Source organism: Bombus fervidus, chromosome 8 (genome assembly GCF_041682495.2).
Source record: "Bombus fervidus isolate BK054 chromosome 8, iyBomFerv1, whole genome shotgun sequence".
In the NCBI taxonomy this organism is placed as follows: Eukaryota; Metazoa; Arthropoda; class Insecta; order Hymenoptera; family Apidae; genus Bombus; species Bombus fervidus.
This window is the reverse complement of record NC_091524.1, coordinates 6150522-6171509: the sequence shown is the minus strand read 5'-3', so window position 1 is coordinate 6171509 and position 20988 is coordinate 6150522. Positions and strand designations below refer to the sequence as shown.

The following is a 20988-nucleotide window of genomic DNA, read 5'->3' as shown; positions in this document are numbered from 1 at the left end:
AGCGCAGTGATGATCCTTGCTTTATTTAATTGTTGATATTTCTAGTCTTGTACAATTTCATATTCATATATTAAAAAGTTTTTACTTTATTTTCTTTGCTACAAGTTTCATATCTTACCGATCAGTAATTCTAATGTAAAACCTGTAGACAATTAAACGCATATCGTACGGCTATACACGTAATAAGCGTTCATTCCTTCAAGGCAAAAAATAAAGCAAAATTCAATCGCCGCGGGTTGTTCCAAGCGCAACAAAATCCAAGAAAAAAAGAACGCTAAAGGCCGGGTTATTGATTGCTGGCTCGGGGTATAACGATTCACGCCTTTGCACCCTCTGAATATTTTTGTTTTGGATTCGACTGACGTCACGAGTAATTGTACCTATAATACATACTTTCGCAGAGGCTCCGATGCGCTTTTATCGAACAACCGAATGTCGATAATGCGCCGGTATATATCAATTTTGCCGTGGCCCAGGAAGAAAAGAGGAAAACGGTAATAAGATCGAGAGACTGTTGAATGCCGTGCATTAAATATTCATTAAACTCCTGCGAGAACCTTGGCAGGATTGTTTATCGAAAGTATCTCTTGTCTTTCCGCCATTTATTTTTCACGATATCTGAATATTGTTCTGTAAAATCAATGTTCTTTCGAGAAGATAATTTCGTGGAACTGTCAAATCTTGGTTCGATCTAAGTTCGAAGGTTTAACATTAATTTTTAAAATTTGTAAAGTATACTTCGTTATTGTAGGCGGTTTATGTATAATGATTTGTAATTATAATATAATTATAATGATTCTCATAAACTACGAAAATTGGAATTCAGTCGAACATTTGTCTAAACTAAGTTTTAATAAACCGAAGGAAATATTAACAAATTCACAAAAATCCAAAATTTTCATTTCCCAAAATTCAATGAAGTATTTATCTCGCGATGAAATCGATTTCAACGGTATAGCAAAATTCACAAAATAAACTACCAATTATTAATTACGATAACGACATCCTATCGCAGCAAAGATAGAAATTGGGCATTTAATAAATTTTAATCGCCTTGTCTATTATATTTTAACATAAATCGTATAATTAACAAGAAAATAAGCAGCCACGCCGCTATTACAGCCAGTAATATCTAATTAATTCTCCTTTCCATCGACTTTAATTTCACTCCCGTTGCGAAATGCATCGAAAGAAACACGACACCGTTCATTTTTCTAACCTTGGGCGTGGTTATTGCGAAAGTTTTCTAACAATAATCATAATCCATATATTTCATTGTACTTGAAAGCCCTGTCAATTTTCGTTTGGATCAGATACGACCAGGCACAGAAAATTACAAGCCCAATGGTGCTATTGCGCGTCCTATTACCGACTGAATCGTTTTAATTGGACGCCACACAGAATTTTCATTTACATGCGATCATCGCGGGAAAATATACGACTCTTGACTTTTTAGCTTTCATACGGCCAAGGTATTTGAGAGCTACTTACTGTTTAAATCGGTGAACACGCCGGGAGCGTGATGTTAAAGCTGTTTAAGTGCAAGTTTTCCTGCTAAGCGAAGTCAAATTATCTCTTATTATACTTTCTAAATTGCGTACTGTATTTTAACTTATTTGTAATGTTCGAGTCTATTTTGAGGCGTATTATTAGACGATTTCATGATTGTTGTTTTACAAAACTTGTAGGTCAGTTGTGTATATTAGCTGAGATGATTTACTACTGAAGAACATAATACTGTTTGTAAACATTACTTAGAAAAGAAATTCCTCAGTTGTAATTCATGTGTATAAACATCCTTCTATCGACTTTATACTTCATTTTTATATTTACAATTGATTAGACATTTCATAAGATATGATATCCTTCTTTTTAAATATAAACAATATTGTAAATATTCAATGGACAAATTAAATGATACGATACACGAATTTGTTACAGTTAAGAAGTAAATAATTAGTAAATCTCTCTCGAAGATAACTATTAGAAATTAGATATAGTGACAAAGTTGCAAATTAGGATATCCCACATTTTCATAAAAGAAGAAACATTACGAATATTATTAATTTTTAGTCAAATTTATAATGTACACACTTTTAGAGGAAAAAAGATATAGATTAAATTTGTTAACATAAATTTCCTTAATATTTTTATGGCGATATAATTTCAGACTTTAATGGTTCATCTTTCTTTCGTGGACTGAAATTTAATAAAGACGGTGACACATGGTATGCGTTATAAAGAACTTTTAACGACCACGGAGGCGGATCTGTCATTTAATTAAAGTTTCGATTGCTACAACCTGGTCCCTTTGCTCTTTATAAATTCAACGCGTTTCTTTGTCCTCGTATACCTGAGCCACTCGGATAACGGCTTACAGTTTGTCTCAATAGCAACGATAACAGTGTTGTTTCTGAAATTTATAAACGTGTGCATATTATTGTTGAATGTTCGAAAATTGCAGTTTACCCGCGTTGTAATATATTTTACGACGAGCTCGTGGTTTAAAAAAATATTTCATTTTGTAATATGGAAAATACACATAATGATAATAACGATAGCAATATACCATTGCAATCGTTCGTATAATAATAATAAATAATTATAACAATCACGTCGTAATATTAAAATCAAATATCAACGTTTTATTTCCTTTTTGCTCACTATTCGAGATTTTATAAAGGTAGAACACGTTAAGTGTTTCATTGCGAGGACACTTGAATACCATAAAAATAATGTTTGATTGTAAATCATTTAAAATTAGAATCCAGATCAGTTCGACGATCGTTTTCTTGATATTATTATGCTCCTTTCTACCTCGTGCAGTTAATTCGGTACGATATAATAAATTCAATATCGCGATCGAGAATATTGTTGTTATTAATTACTGATAGATAGCGAACTGGTTTTATTATGCGGACGTAAGTAGTTTTATCACTGATAGGAAATGATTAATGATTTGCGATTGAATGTACCTGCTTCCTATTCTAGTATCGCTATTTTAAATTAGCAACAAGATTAAACATTTTGATATTTTTCAAATAAAAATTATTTTACGAGTATCGTCACAGGACTATCATCACTTTTTTAAATTCTATGTTTTAATAAATATATTCATAAAGTTTGTACAATATAAAAATATAACATATATATGCATGTGTATATATATTACTAGAAAAACGTTAACGGAGGCTGGAAAATATAGAAAAAATGAATATAACAAGGAAATATTTGAACTTCTTAAATAGTTATTTACAGAGACTTCTATGTAAATATAATTTTCTTTCTTCTTCTAAAAAAGTAAAACCCTGTAGTTTTAGTGCACATTTCAATAAAAATTCATACGTACAATAATTTATCGTCGAATATCTTTCTCAAAGTTTGGTAGTAAATATTAATTTTGCCGTTAGTGTCATTGTACCTAATGAATTAATCCACTTCGATATGCTTTTTGTTTATCGGAGTAATTATAATCTGGATCTTAAAAGAACGTACGTAAAGGATATTAACAACCAACAAACCAATAATCACGTACAAAGATCTTAAATAAATCTTTCAACGTTTGCACACGCGATCTGCATGCGGAAAAGTGACATCTTCCTTAGCTACCGAAGGAACACCGCTAAATACCATGTTTCGTGCGTGTTTGCATCATTAAGCCCGCTGATTTATACCAGTCGAACAAAGGCGCGCTTATTCGCGTCACGAGCCAAATCGCATTCAATTGCAGGTGCACGCTCGGACCACGAACCGAATACGACACGGTGACCAATAATTGGCTCCCGATTATGATATATGGGAGAAAATAATTCGAGTGCGGTTCGACCGGTTACAGTGCACTGCAGTACCATGATTCACTCTTGACTCAAGGGAGCGAACCACCGGCATAATTGTAGCCTCTGTTAGCATTATCATCGAAGCCCCGAAGATAACGCGCAATCAAGCTGAAATTCTTGTTATTTACACTCGCCATGTCGTAAGTAATGTGAACGATACGGTGAATCTGTAAGTGCAGACTGTTTCGATGCATCAACGACGAATGGCGCTTGATTCGAGTCATAGTACGAGCATCGTGCAATTTGCCGCGATTGTGATGTTAGGCTGATTTGAGGCTGCGCAACTCTTTCGCGAGAATTAATGACGACACTCGTAAGATCGTGAATTTGGCGAAGTTACTGCCCCAAGGTTGTATTGATCAAACTTATTCCGTGAATAATGTGGTTAAAATAATCTTTGTAATTCTGTCTCGCTTCTCGTCATACCCTTCTGCCCTTGTATTATATTTCCATCACACATATTCGCGTCTGTATTTATACGAAAAATATATACAGTTGCTCACATACAGTAAGTATCCCAACATTCGTAGAAATCTTTTATAAGTATACGTATTATGCTTGTTACGCTATCGTAGAATTAAAGCAATATAACAATCATAAATAAGAACATATAATCAGATCTCTGTTTCAACAAGAGCGTTAATAGTGTCAGAAATACACGCTTGTTAATAATTCTAAGAACAAACAACAAATCCGATATCAGGCGTTTCAGCTGATTTGGTAATTTCAGTGTTAAATATAATTCTTCGGAAAATTAAAATACAAATGTAATAATACAGTGCAAAAAGAATACTAATAGAACAGAGAATAGTTACTAAAGCAAAACACTGTAAATGCCTTCTTTCCCAAACCGTGAATATTAAAAGTGATATCAAACTTTTGAGCAGTGATGTAGCTTCTTTCACTACAAAAATACATTTTCCACCGCGTGTATTTAAAAAATACAACGTTCGTTTTAGCATTTAGGCGCTCTGCTTATGTGATAAAACGCTTATTTAAAACACTATTCGCTGGAATCCTGCATTTAAAATGCCGCATAAATGACAAGCTTTTAAATCAGTTAGAAAAATCACAACCAATTTACTGCTTTCTGCTTTAAATACCCTCTTCTATTCCCATAATATGCAATTAATTGCAGAATGGAATACTAAATATTGGAATGAGACCCTACTTTGAAAGAAACGAAGAGATCTACGTCGAACAAGATCATAAAACAGGTAGAAATGGCTATTCTATTTCTCCAGTAGGCAACACCTACTGCCAAAACGTGTCCCTAAATCGCATACCACGAGCCCTTAAATTTACTTCATTTTTTTAATACGACCACAAGGTGGTATTCATTAGTTTCATGACTTGCCGTTTCATCGAAGAAATATACGCTGAATATATGACAGTACGGACGAAAAGTTGGCTGGTATAATAATTTTCTTTTCATTATGTATCTTCTCCGTCTATTTTATGTGACGTTTTAATTTCGCATATCATGTGTAACGGTTGTAAAACGCTCGCTGAACTTGGTAATCGAAATTTGTGTCGAACACTCGAATAGCGCGGTAATCGAGATTTGAATTAACGAAACGTGCAACCGGATTAAATATCGACGGTCACGGAACTTTCTGCACGTTCCAGTCCGTGTAGCTCTTGATAAACCAGCGGACGAGTCAATTAAAGTAATTGCATGAATATACAACTCGGCCGTTTATCAGCGTTTCATCTTGTTATTTTCGTTTTCTGTAACGGCCATAGATTTAATATCGATAGCTATTGCTAAATTAGTAGTTTGTTACAAAAATATGATTAATTACTTTCGATAGGTATTATTTAATGAGCGATATTATTTATAAATTCTTGCTATAACTGAGAAATTTTGAAGAAACAAAAATTGGTAAAAGGCATGGATATAATTAGTTACGCGACAAAGCTATGAAAGGAGAAGAAGAAATGAAGCTTTGAAAGACAAAGATCTCAAGTTTCCGATGATCAATGATTGAATTAGGAAACAGGACATTTTTGTTTAATTAAGATAACTAACGCTTTCAATATAACGCTTCGTTATATCGAAGATGAGAATCAAAATCGAATACTTTCAATATATAATGAACGTTATATGATAATTTTAATTTAGTTTCATTTATTTTTAATTTATTCCTAATCTTTCATTATTTCCCGCGAGTACCTTTCCTCTGTTTGCACCTATGCACCGCGGTAAAACCGGTAATCATTGATCAGGCGCAATTTGAAGCGCCAATCTCCCTCAGCAAAGTGTCGTTCCCTTACGGTGGATAGAAGAACTTCATTCACAACTGCGATCAGACTATGTAAATTTACATTCATCCATTTTGCAATAGTCTTCGTGAAAAAAATTTTAACATCAGTCATTTTTCAAGAAGAACACTTTGTATTGAATCAAAATAAACACTTGTCTCGAAAATCAAACTTTACCAGCATTTTATTAAATGTTTTAATTTTGGTACTATCTACGACTTGTTTAAGTATTAAGAAGAATACATATTTTATGTAATTATATATATTATATTATTATTTAATATTATATATGTAATTATAAAAAATAATGCAATAACTACATATTTTCTTATTTCATTAATTATTTCTTCATTATTATCGCCGTGTTTACTCAAAATTATTTAACAAAATTATTTCTTCAGTCAGTTAGTACATAGTAGTTAAAAATATTTAATCCTTAAAAATGTTATTATCTAATTATCTCTTTAAAAAGTGTCACACTTTAGAAAAGTTTTGATACAATTGAATATAAGTAACCTTAATAGTACATACGACTTCTATTTCGATTAGTTAGTTAGTATATAGTTCATCATTTAACAAATATTTGATTCTTAAAAATTACATTATTTAGTTATTTATTTAAAATGTCGATAGAATTAAATATCGAATAACCTTAATAATACACGCGACTTGTATGTCCAAAACTCTACTATATTTTAATTATCTATCGCGATTATAAAATCGGAGGTAGCCGTAACAAAAGAAAGCAACTTACTAAGTCAGTAATGTCGATTATACGAGAGATAAGAATACTGGTAAAACGTTTGTAGAATAAAAGAAGGAAAGTGAACACTTTTGTTTCAGTAGCATGAATACCGGCATTAATATCAAATTATGTCGTACGTAACAGCGTTGCGTAAACGAAATGAGCCTAACGTCCCTTCGATGGACGAGCATTGAACTCTCTTGCTACTACTCAATTGTAACGATAACTTCGTCCACTTTGAACGCCCTGTTTATCATTCCACGGCTATAAATTCCGGAGCACTGTCTTTTCGTACTTTCACTGCAAACCGCGTTCAGGCGTCTTCGTGACGTACCTATACATTACGATCACGATCGCTCGACAATGTTAAATCGTAAATCGTGCGATGACTCGAATGCCTTATTCGAAGTATTTGAAATATTGGAAAATTAGTTTAAAAGAGATAAATGCCACAAATATAGGAAAGACTGTGAAATAAATGGAAAATTCTCTTGGAATGACAGTGGAGGTATATGTAGTTAAAGGATATTTGATAGTGAAAGGAATAACTAAATGGTAAATCATGGAAAAAAGGAAAAGTTGACGTGGAAAATAAGATGTAGATATTAGTAGGATGAAATAAAGACGCTATTTTTTACTATAATACAATTCTAATAATTAATTTAATTAATAAAGTTTAATAAAATTGTGTTATGTAAATTCGTAGACCATAATATGTTAATTTCGTCCCGTTTTTTAAATGTAATATGCTAACGATAAAAATAAAGGTATTTAATTTTAATATTATCTTTTTTGAACCTGCAAGATCAAGACTTTATAAATGTTTATAAATTACTGAAATGCAATATACATATATGAAGCAAACAATTATAAGGATGTAATTACCAATATCAATTTTTTACATAAACACCACACATGGATTTTTAGATCGTCATATAAACAATTATACGCTAAATGATTTGTTTTAGTATTTTTTATATTATGTTTAATTTTGTATTACTTTAGTACCATTACATAATACTGAATTCTGTACGTATTGCCACTTCTGCAATTCTTATATCTGTCATAATAAAAACTGGCAAGTGTAAGTGGATTATAAACACAAAGAATGTTACATAAGAAGAGGGTGTCGTTTAAAAAAAGGTATTTCTGAGCGTGAAAGGTATTTCTACAGAAATTGATTCTCACGGGCACTTGGATTGCAATAGCCAAAGGAGTGTAAGTGTATAGGTATATTTCACTCTGTTCAGTCTTATAATGCTCTTAATACAGCCACGATAAATGTCAAGATGTTCTCTTGTATGATCGGGAATGTTCTCGGTTAGCCGATCATTTTGTGTATTTTGTGTAATTACGACAGTAACACTTCCCTTTCCATTTATTTCGAACAAGATAACAAAACGTAAAGACGGGTAGTCTAATGGGATTATTATTATACAAATTCTATTTCATTATCAGGGAATGTCTGAGAATACTGCTAAATATATATTCACAATAGAAAATATTAAATTTTTATAAAGCGTTTAAATATACGTAATATATAAAATACATAAAATAAACATATAAATATATTTGTTTGTTTATATATGTATTACTATTATAAAAGGTAATATATTTATTAATACTATAATACATATTAGAATAACAATTTCTTTTTCTAAGATATTTCTTTATATTTAATATTTTGTCTTGCTATGAAAATTAACACTAATTAACTTGTCATAGAGACGTTTGCAAAGAAACGATTATAAAAAATGGAATTAGACTTCAGGTTTACTATACAGATACGAATATAAGAGATAAATAATTTATTTTTGCAGAGATCACATGTAACGTCCTTGTAAAAAGTATGTATGTATTTTCCAGAAGATCACCTTGCAGAATCCTGTTTGTATAAAACGAATAAGCGGATATTCGGACGAACATATTTAGTCAAGAGCTTTCGCCTGAATGCACTTACAGGCATCATTACAGGTCTGTCAGTCAAGAAAGTAAATTTTCAACATTAACTTATCCCACTTACATAAAAAGTCCACGGAATCTCTCAATTTACCAAATAACTAACATTAAAAGAACATAAATTTCTTTCAAGTAATTATAGCCGATACTGCATATAAATAAACAAGTATTTAAACATGTAAAATTAAAGACTCTCCAAAACATGAATCTACTGTAAAAAACATTTTGATATTGCATCTACAGAATCTTATAATTCTCAAATTTACAAAAGCAATCCAATGGATTCAAATCCACACTAAATTCTCCTTCAAATTAGTCAAATTACTTGAATTGAAACGACTTGATGTCGAAAGATTTGACTGTACGGAAATAAGAAGTTCGAAAAATATATTTCAGGTCAAGCAAAGAATAAATTCGCGTTGGTAAAGTAATTCGACTATTCTGAACTAAACTAGAATAATATAGCAAACAGCAAAAGATTAACACAATAAAACGTGCAATTCATTTCCTCTCGATCAATTCTCCATGCCACGTTCTCAACTAACATCACGCAAACAGCGATCGAATTATAATTCACACGTGGTAGTGCGAAAGTTTGTTCTTTTTCCGAAACATCGATTCTGGCAGTGGTCCCAATCGTCGAGCTCTGTCCGGAACGATTCGATGGTATCGCGGTTTCCTTGTGATCGGGTTTATGCAACGAGGATCACGGACCGAAAACCCTGGAGACGCGTCACGCTCGACGGTGAATGAAAATTGGCGTGTTAGAAAATTTTCAAAGTCGTGCTACGGTGCGGTGAACTCTGGTACTTAGATCGCGACGAGGTTGAGGCGGTGGTCGGGCCCATGGGCGGGCCCCGCCGCTCCCGAAGGGGACCTATATAAGTTGACTCGCGGTCGGTATAACACGATCCTATAACACAATCGCGTCTGCCTCATCAGCGACGAAACATGCGTCTTCCCGTGAGTATTCCTCGCTTTTCCTCCTTCATCGATCAGTGTCTCATATTCACGGTGCTTCATTGTTTCTTGGGAATGACCGACTCGTTCTAGTCGTATAATAATTGGATATGAGAATCGATTTTATATTTGGAATAGTGTCTTTTATTTCAGTTCTAATTAATTTGAGTCTTGGGACAGTGTGTCGAGTTTAATGTTCGATTGTATTAGTGTCTAAATGGGTTTCCTTCCTTATCGATTAGTGTTTCATTGCCACGGTGTTTTATTGTTTCTCGGATAGACTAAACTGTTATAGTCATACGGCAATTGGGCATAAACCGGTTTGTTATTGGGGCTAGTGTTTTTTTAGTTATAATTAATCGAAGGAATCAAACCAGTGTTTCGAGTTATTCGACTGTATTGGTATTTAGACTAAGCGGATGATGGTTATTTGTAGCATGTACGTTTCTTTTCGTTTTTTAATTTCGTAACATTTTTTCGTAAAGTGATCAGATAATTGCTTCGCAAAGTTTCCAAATCTTTCCTTTCGGTTTTTGTAAACTTAGGTCTTATTTTTATTTACTGGTAGGATACGTGGTATGTAGTGAATGGAAAGTTTGCGATGCACTTTCCGTTTAATCGATGACTTTTTCATTAGGAAGAGCATTTTTTTGTGATGTTACTTTGCATTAACTGTGTCATCGTGTTAGACTTAGTCCCACAAATCATTTTCTTACCTTGTTCATGGCTTGATGGCTCATTTAAACACGTCCACTTTCGCTTTTTGTTATAACGAGGAGTAATAAGCATAGCTATTTTTATATAATCGTAAAATAATAACAAGGAAAAGTTGTAGAATATTGTGAGTAAAATTAGCGGCTAGTAAAACCTAATTTCACCCCTTTTTTTAATTTCAGGATTATAGACTTCGACATATATGTATGTAAAAAAATAAAATTACAAGGATATCAATGCAAGATGTAGTGTAGATAATGTAAATTCATATATATTGCAGGAAATATATGTTTAACGAATAAAATATTTGGTTTCTGTTTGAGAAAATTGTCTTCACATAAGTATTTTTCAAATCTTTCTGAAAATTCAATTAGTTTCCTTAAAATATTATTAGAACTCGAACCAAACGCGTAATTTTTAACACTAAATTGTTCTTGTTTTGAATTACTGGTATTTGCTACTTTGGAATTTGTTATTCGCAGTTCGAATTTTCACTGATGAGACTACAAAGATAAAATATCTAGGTTATCGGATCGTGATTTATGCCTTTCCCTTTCTAACGCTTTAACAAAGGTGCTTCAACAAACATATCTTGTTACTTTTACTTTCCCGATTTAGTATTTACCTTATAAGGTACAAATGCCTCCTTATTTTACACGTACGAAACGTGCTTTGAAGAAACTGAACAGATCTCCAATTTAGAGTTTAATATCAATTTCTTTCTCATTCAGTCAAGTAATTCTTACGATTCTATCGTTATAGAAATATAAATTTCCATTGTTTATCGAATCAAAAACTAATCAATATTAATTAACATGTATAAGATAAAAGTATTGGATAACGCAGAGTACTGTAAATTATAATAGAACGTCCTTTCCTTTGCAAAATAAATTGTAGAAATAAATTGTAAAGGCAAATAAAAGTAGAAGTTCATTTAAATTGCGCAATCTTGGCCGTTTTCCATTGTGCACGAGGTTATTGGAAAGTGATCCGCGAATGCCAGCGATTTTATGCAAACTTGTGTCACCAGGTGCTGTCTCTCGTGTTCTGCATCGGCCTTGCGCTCGCCCAGCACAATCAATACCCCGTGACCACGCCGGTGCCCATTTTAAAGCAGATAAATAAGTGAGTACTGTTTCGTTATCACGACATAGATTTAAGCCGACTAGAGGCAACGCTATATCGAATGTATCTTTCACCCCGTTCCTTTATCAGAGACAATTTATCTCTTGACTCGAACTATCGATTAAAACTGTGTGATCAAGGTTTAAGAAAGGACTAAAACTTCAGACGGTGTGTAGCAAGTTACATTGAACGTGAAACTGAAACTTTAACCAAGAAGGAAGTTTAATATTCTTAAGTTAATTATGTTTTTACAATTAGTAGCCAAGAATAATGAAATGCTATGTATTGTAAAATGTTAATTAACATCTTGTGAGGAGTGGAAAAATATTGTAAAAAATGTAGATTCCATTATATAGTAATCTAAATTTATTAATCTTAATTTCTTCTAAAGTTACGCCATTGTAACATTTTCGCACGTGACAATGTTTGTGCAATGTATGACAATCTAGATAAATATATTGTGAAGCAATACAATGTGCATACTGTTAAAGGCTCATGCATCCCTCAAGGTAGGCGTTACTTCGAAGAGTTTCGTAAAAATATTCGTTTATCCGTAGTTTCAAGGGCAAATTCACATTTCCATGCAATTCTGCAATAGATAGGTTATTGCTACACAAGTATTGCCACACTAGTCTACTTCCGCGCGTTTTTGTAACTTTTCTTTGAACGCGATTCGAGCGTGACTGATACAAGGGATAACAAAACTCAATGAAACTATATGGTTGAGTATTACAGAATAGTATTGTACAACATTTCATAATAGGTTACATATAAAACATACTATTGTATTTGAAATAAATAAATGCAGAATCTCTTACATCTATCGAATATTAAACTCAAATACTAATTAAGAATGTAACACGAAGATAAGGGTATAATTCCTATTTTGAAAATATTTTACGAAGATTAAGATAACTTCTGTCTTTAAAATATCTCCCAACATCTGCGTACAATCCAAAAATTCAAATAATTAAAAATTCCGCGTAACACGATATTCAAGAAAATATTTTTAAAAATACCTACAAGTACTAATTAATTCAATAATGACCAGACATAACGAGGACGGTAGCTACAGTTACGGATACGAGGCAGCGGATGGTTCTTACAAGATCGAATCGAAATATCCAACTGGAGAAGTATATGGAAAATACGGATTCGTCGATGATACGGGGAATATTCGAGAAGTGGAATATGGAGCGTCCAGACGCGGATTCGAGCCAGCAGGTTCTGGTATAAACGTACCACCGCCAACCTTGACTGGTAACAGTATCGCAAATCCAAATCAACCCGAGGACGATGGCCAATATAGAGAGGATCCCTCTGTTTATTACACGGATCCTCGATATACAAACGGAGAACGATATGAACCTGTACCTCGTCAACCTTTGGTCCAGAATCAACCGCGACCAATTCCGGCACCGATCTATAATCCACCCAGGTAAGAAATTAATTATTCAGATCGAAAATCCTTACCTGATCCAAACCAAAGAAATTAACTATTCTGATCGAAAGTCAGTTTCTTTATCCTTGCGAGATATAGACACAACGATCGTATTTTTGTCGTTCTATTTTAATGTATAACTAAACTACAAACTTTAAAGACTCAAAAATCTTTTAATTCTTAAAGAAAATTTGCTCTATTCGATCAATCTTCAATCTAAACGAATCTAATCAATAATCAATATCAATGATAGGTTATTCACTATAACAATTTAGCTTAAAGTAATGAAATATTATTCGTGTATCCGAATTTATATTCATAGCCACATCCGGTATCGCGAAGAAAAAAACTCTGTTCGCTACAAACTACGATTTTTACCAACGACATTGTTCATTTTAAACCTTCGAAGAGAAATTTCCGTGGACAAAGAACACGTATCTACAACGAACCCTGTAAATGTCACGTGAATCTCAGTCGAAAGCGCAGTGAACGTGACTTGCACAACTGACAGCTACTCTTGACTTACAATTAGACTTGCGGGGCTAAACAATGAAATTAACCAACAGAATTTGTTCCCCGATTTTCCAGGTATCCTACGCAAGTGCAATATCAGCCGAAGCCACAATATCAACCGGAATATCGACCGCAATATCAACCACAATATCAGGCCCAACAACAGCGACCCGCGTATCCAGCCACGCCGACTCAAAGCGGAATTCAAGGTCGTCCGGCACCCGTCGATCCCAATGCCGGGTTAGCCTCTTACTCGGTTACTTACAGGCGATAGGAATCCTTCGATCACGTTAGCATGTGTAAATATTGCGTTATTCGTAGCAATTTCCGGGACGTGTTGCAGAGATTGTAGTTTGGGCCAGTTCGTTTATTTTTATTCGATCCCAAACCATTAATTTTAGGCTGATTTTCTGATAATTACGCTGTTCCGTTTCTTTTCTTGGTGAATGTTAATATTTGAAGGACAAATATTTCTTTTATTTATTAATATGTCGACAGGAAGTTTAAAAACGTACATCTTGCAAGTTAGACAACATACTCATGATTTTTTTTTTTATTTGTTAATGTAATTTTTACACATATAGCTATTGTTTCTTAAAAACGTATTTTCAACCTATGTACATATTAATAATATATTCTTATTTGTCGATGACATCTAATAACTATAAAAATCGGGATACTCTAATTGTTTAAATAATATTTACGTATATAAGCGGCATCTAAAATATTCATCTCACGCAAAACAATATCTGTTTAGCTCCGTTCTTTTTTTACTCCTTTTAATAAGAGCAACAGTGTGAAACAATAATCCATTACAATAACAAACATTGTATTAAACTTCAATTTCTCGTCCTTCAAATGTTAGCTAAACAGAAGTATCTCCATGGTGTAATTTATCTTCTATCGTCTCATAGAACATTTCGATATTCTTCTACATTTACGTTTTATCTTTCGAAAATTTCCTAGAAATCTTTTCTGCAGAATGTTGATATAAATCAACTGAGCTTTCGTATTGATAATAATTTGTAGAGCTGCTATAAATCACCCATATCTTAATATGGCATCGAACGCATCAATATTCAAGATAACAATCTACAGAACACAGAATACTATGTTCAGGAAGACACTCTGCCACTTAATATTCTACACGATTCTCACTCTTACTTATCTTCCAAACACTTGGTAATACTCCAACATGTCCATTTAGACTCTGAAAGTAGTTCCTTTGTAAAATTCTACCTCCTCCTCACTTTTCTACCTCTTCTCTTACCAGTTCTTTTTACTTGTTCTGTCTACCTCTTCGTTCTTACTTCTATGACTCATTGTCGGTTATTTACATTTCTTGTTATTTAGCCGTTTTTTCTGTATAACCTAAACGCTCAAGGCATCATGTTTCACGATTATATTGTCCACTTCGCGTATATCATTTGGCAATAGGAAAGAAATCTTGATTTGTGTACGGTCGTATCTGCATCTACAATTTAATAGTCTAGCTCTCATAGCACAGATTATGGTACAAGGTTATGATAAAATGTTGGAAATTTTGTTAATTTCATCGGTATGAAAGTTGATCATATAACGCTTAAGGATATCGTTTCATTTTTTAGTTCAATTTCTAATTTTTCATTTACTAAGTTGATCACTGTGACTTCCCACTTCCTCCATTTATCATACGAGCGACACACGAAGATCTATAAATCCATACTTATTGATTTCTTAATTTTTATGTCATAATATTAATAGTATATTTAATCTTAAAATTATTGAAACAGATACTATACTATAAGTATATACGATACTAAAATGCATTAGGGTCTATAAAATATCAATTTGTTTATATCACCTATAGCATAAATAAAAAAATGTATCCTAGTAGATGCTTATGAGGATTGGAGGATTAAAAGATACGCAATATTCCGAGAGAAAAATCGAGATAGAACGGAATGTCGAGGAACAAGCCTCGTTCTTTCGCCTCACCTTCGAATAGGATGAACAATTCGTGAGTTATGCGAAATGGAATCCTGATCATAATTCCCGTCAATGTTAATCATCTTGTCGCGTGGAATTACGAATGCAACCATGGCTGAACTTGACACGTTGGTAAAAAAATTCGCGAGGTTGGCATAACTACGTGTGGCCTTCCGATGCTATCGATCGAACGATGCAAGCAAACGACTCGTTCAACGTCCAACGTAGGCGGCGATCCACCTTCGTGTGTCGCGATTATGCCCGCGAGATTTCTCTGCGGTGAACAATCGACGACGAGACATTTGCATTTTACCCGACTGGTTATCTTTTCTGTGGAATTCATGGTGGTCGTAAATGCATTGTATTGACCAATTAATCGTCCCCGAATGTGTATACAGAAATCGGTAGATATGCAGAATGCAGCACAGATAATGTAATAATAATAGAGTAGACGTTGGACGTTTATAGTAGTTAGGAATTTCGAAACGTTTTGAATAGTTGTTTATAAGTTTATGGAAGAAAGTGCATGTATTTGTATGTTAGGGATACTAATATTATTTCGTGTATCAATTTCATTCATTGTTTTATGATAACTTAATGTATTGTGTAATAAAGAACTTTTGCAAAATTGTTGTGCGTTTTGATAAAATTTTTTAATGAGAAATGTTGAATTTGCAGTATAGGTTTGCACGTGGCAATAAATCTAATGCAGCTCTGTATGTAATATATATGAGATAATATTCTATAACCTCCATATGTTTTATTAACGAGAATCTATAATCATATAGTTCATTTTTATTTTATTTCTATGAAATTTATATTATATCATGTGGGAATAAACTGGTAATACAATTTGTTGTCTTTTATCCCCTACTTTTGATATTGTTTATTCTTATCTTAGCTATTGCGTTAAATACTTTATTCTCGATCGTGTTATCACCATAAAAGTGTTTCAAATATGCTTATAAAGTGCTGAAATAGCATTAAGTTTTTTTATTAAATTACCATTTGTCCTTTTTTTAATTTATATGTATCTATATCGTCATTATTTTTGCGGTTGCAATTGGTAAAAAGAAAATTAAAAATATATGAACGTACTTTACAAATAATTCATAAATCAAATTGCAATGAACTTTTTCTTAACAAAGAGCCATTTCTCTCTTTAAAATAGGTCTTTATAATAATTACTTACTTTCTTCCAAAATATTATGAGAAAGACCAAAACTTTCCAATTCAACAAAGGAAGCTTTCCATAATTTGATACCTTTCGTTATTGCGTCTCGAGTAGCGAAAACTGAACATGTTTTGGTAATAGCAGCCGTATTTCCAAAACGACCGACCTTGCGCTCTTGTACTTTAGTACTTTAGCTTCATACAGCAAACAGATAGCTGTGCCGATGCACATACCAAGGAAGTGTTTTGTGCCAAGGAAGGTTGTCGCCACGCCCAGGAATTTCATCCACGCTTCTCGAGCATCGGACACATCGTGTAATTATCCGGAGCACCTGTAGGTGAACCTCTCCTGCTACGTTCTCCAGCGAATTTTTATTTCCTCCTGCTGTTTAAAAATCAAGGAGGACAACCACTCGCGACGTACTGTCGTTCGAAGGCATTCGAACTGACTGTCGTGAGTTGCAATTTCGACGTACAAAGAAAGGCATAAGAATTCTAAAGAAAATCGGCACATTATTGTGCAAACATAAAAATCTGAACTCACTATGAACTCTGATACTTCACAACTCTATAGTTGGCTATTCTAATACAAATATGGGACGATTGGAACAATATTGAAATGTTAAATATCGTATCGTATAGAGATAATATTCGATCTTTTAAACCTATGTCAAACACGTTGCTGTATTTTTCATGGTTGTTCCATTTGTATAAATGTCGTATACTTCTTGTACTCTATTGAACTTTTCTGAACTCTGTCGAAACGAAATATTAGTTAATGCCCGATCAACTGAACCTTTGCTGGTTGAGTTCATTTCAAAACGTGAGTTCTTATTGTGTAAACGAAAAATGAAAGGCAGTGGGAAAAATTGGTGAGATTCTATTATACGAACTTCAATTACATAAATTTTTTGCCCCTCGACAAATTTAGGTATATGGAATTCTATTGTATTTCAAGACTTCAAGCACGATGTTTTCTGTATTCGATTACGTTATTCAACGTCAAAATCATTGCAACCCTTCCGGCAGATACAACAGTTACGAGATAATTTTCGATCGTTTTCCTCGCAGAAGTCGGTTGACGATCGCCATAGGCGCACAGTTTCACCGCCTTCGGAAGTAGGGCTCGTCGTTGACGATGGTCAGCGATCGTTTACTACCGCTTCATGTCGCGAGCTTTACCGCTTCGTGGTTGTCGCAACGCTCTTCTACATAATCGACGTTGATCTATAATCGCTGGCTGCGGCCGTTATGAGAGAGTTATGAAATTGTAAAGAGCACCGTTCGAATATGAAATTCGAGGCTGTCTAACTTTCTTTTCCTTCCACTTTGTTCCGTGCTCGTCGAATGCCTTCCAAGTTTCTCCTCGACATCTGAATCCGTACGCGTTCTAACGTTTACTTGTGATGCGCCAATTACTTTCTCAAAAAACGTCCGGTATGGCAAAAGTCAATATCTTTTCAGACCGAGAAAAGTTAGTCGTACGATGGTACGCATTTTGTTAATGTTTCTTAACTGCATGTGAAAGCAACTTTTCTGTTTCACCGCTTTCTTCCCACTTTGTCGAGATATGCGCATACATATATTTAAAACGAGGAAACTGATGTTAACTCTCATTCTCGTCTGACTGGGACAAGCCAAATAACTTTTATAACGAAGTTTGTGCTCAATCAGTTATGTTCTGTTTTTTAATACGAGAAGTATTAAATGGGAGAATTATTCGAGAAATTTGATAATATTTCTTGATATTTTATTGGCCTTTAATTTTTAATGCTTCGCTATCCTAATTTATTTTCGAAATTTATCGTAGTTGTTGGTAGTATCTCTTAATTTGAAAATTTATTGTAACTTTTAATATTTTTCTTTAATATCTTTTTCCAATTTTTGAAATTTTAGTATTTTACTTTGATTTTGAAATTTATGATAATCATTGACATTCTTCTCTAATTTAAAAATGATCGAATAATAGGACTATATATTGTATTTATGAGTGATAATTATGTTGATATCGCTACATATTCAACAGTTTTGGAAGGACGAACAGATTTATAGTTTCTCTTTAAGCTATATGTTCCGCACTCAACCGTCATAAAAATTAACGACGATTAATTGAAATGATAAAATAGCAATAAGTAATGAGTGCGGAAACTTGTTCTTCTGACGTTTACTTGAAAGCATGATATATAGAAGATACTCGGACATATGGGAAAGATCAATCTTTATGCGTGAACTATCAGTCACAGAAATAAAACCATCATCTCCGTAATTATTGTAATTAACGTGTACTGAAATGAAACATGCAAGTAATTCTAATTCCTTCTCAGCCATACTTATCTATAGTTAATTAATTATAATTTAATTAAACAAGTTAATAATCTATCAGTCACCTACTAATCACATCATCATGGAAATATATGTACAGATGTTAATCGAAACGAATAATGAAATAAACGAATGACTTAAATTTGACATTTACGTCAAATATTAAAAATAACATAATGTCAAAGCTATTGTACATTCTAACAATCATTCTGCCCAAAGTGGGCAAGTGTCTGGTGATTTATAGACGGGAGTGTCTACAACGCTGGTAACAGTGTATAGAGCGTGGTAACTCGAATCAACCTTCGAACTCTCACACGTCGATTCTCTTTGTTTCGCGTAGGAAATGAGATCCTAAGAAGAGGATTGGCGTTAAAGCTCGACAATGGAAATTACTAGCGACTCGAGCGTGTGGGTATAACAGGAACCATTGAACCGGCATCCCGGTGCAACCATTTATTCCCGATCTCGAAGTGTCCCGCATGGAGTTGCATGTTACGCATACCTGATACGTGGAGACTGCCACGGACCACCGCCCATGCCCACCTTTCACAATATACGTGCCCTCGCTTCGGGCTTCTCTCGATCTAGCCGATCTACTTCGCGATCGTTCCCGTGGAAGCGTATCCTGATGCCCTTTATCGAACTTACATTCGCGTTCAAAAGTCTCAGGACATCCGCTGCTTTCGTACGAAACGTGGAAATTAATTTCAATTATCAAGGCAACGATTAATTAAACGAAAATTGTAGCAATATATATTGTTATATATATAATATAGATTTTAAATTATAAAATCTACCATTTTCTGATAAAACATATTCTGCTAGAAATGAACATTTGTGGAAGAGGCTGTATGCAAACGATTTCGACCTTCTATTCTTTATTTCGAATTTCAATACCCACCCACTGTAACTGATTTTTATGGAATGCAGTTTGCACGTTAAATATCATCGGTTTCGTCTCCCGTATCGAGCATCTCTGTTAGACATTGTTGTTCAGATTAGTTTAGATATCCGTGAGATTATTCAACTATCTATACTCGATGTACGAGCACGATGTCGGTTCGCGAGACATTGCTTTCGTTTAAAATTGAACTCCTTTCTTTTGGGCAGTGTCGGGTATGTTACGCAAGGTGAAATGGAAAGCGAGTTAATCCTGTTTCGTGTAACAGTTTCTTTAATTGGTTGCGTTATCGCGGATTCTTACCAAACTGTCTGATTTATCCTGTTATCTAATGGAGAATTGTATTTGGATTTGGTTATGGCTTCAAATGGTTTGTGGTCTTGTTGAAGGTTCAGATTCGTTCGTTCAATTGTTTATATATGTAATTTCAAGTTCATGTAAATTGTCTTTAATTCAATTCTTTAATATACTGGCTCATGCCATTCTTATTTCTTACTGTACTTTCATTCTAAATATTTCAAAAGTGTTTTAATATGATATATTTATAGGGCATAGTAGGAATTTTTTACAATCATTACAGTGTAAATGTACGTGTAGAAACATGTTCATGGGAATAGTACAGTATTTGTAAATAAACTATATTTCTCCACATGTATATAATATTCCATAAATACGTAGTGGAATTTTAATGAAAACGGTATTTTAAAATATATGTAGGTATTTAGGACGTGAAATGCATCTCTTCTGTCTCTTCTGAATAACATCGAATAAGATAAACAAGTTTGTGTTTATATCGAACTTGCTTCGGTAGATATATAGTAATTTCAATACGAAATAAAACAATCTCTTTTTTTTCAGATGAAAGACGTTTACGATAAATATAGTAAATAACCAATATATATAGAAGAGGACTCGCTCTGTTTTCTACATCAAAGACGTTCAGCTTTTAATACTATCAACTGAATTTTAATGAATTATACACTAAATTTTAGGTACAAAAATACAATAAATGTAATAAACCACTAATGTATATAAAACAGGACTCTCTCCTTTCCGCGGATCAGAC

At 33.5% G+C, this 20988-nt stretch overlaps 2 protein-coding genes across 2 annotated transcripts in view; one reads left to right on the top strand and one right to left on the bottom strand.

Moving 5' to 3' along the window:
- LOC139990369 (uncharacterized) overlaps window positions 1-20988 on the bottom strand; it is a 174894-nt gene that overhangs the window by 101966 nt on the left and 51940 nt on the right. The window lies entirely within an intron of this gene.
- Window positions 9490-14235, top strand: Cpr27 (cuticular protein 27). Its single transcript, XM_072008309.1, has 4 exons — window positions 9490-9768; window positions 11510-11604; window positions 12656-13042; window positions 13634-14235. The coding sequence occupies exons 1-4, from the start codon at window positions 9757-9759 to the stop codon at window positions 13830-13832; spliced, it is 693 nt and encodes a 230-aa protein (XP_071864410.1). The 5' UTR covers window positions 9490-9756; the 3' UTR covers window positions 13833-14235.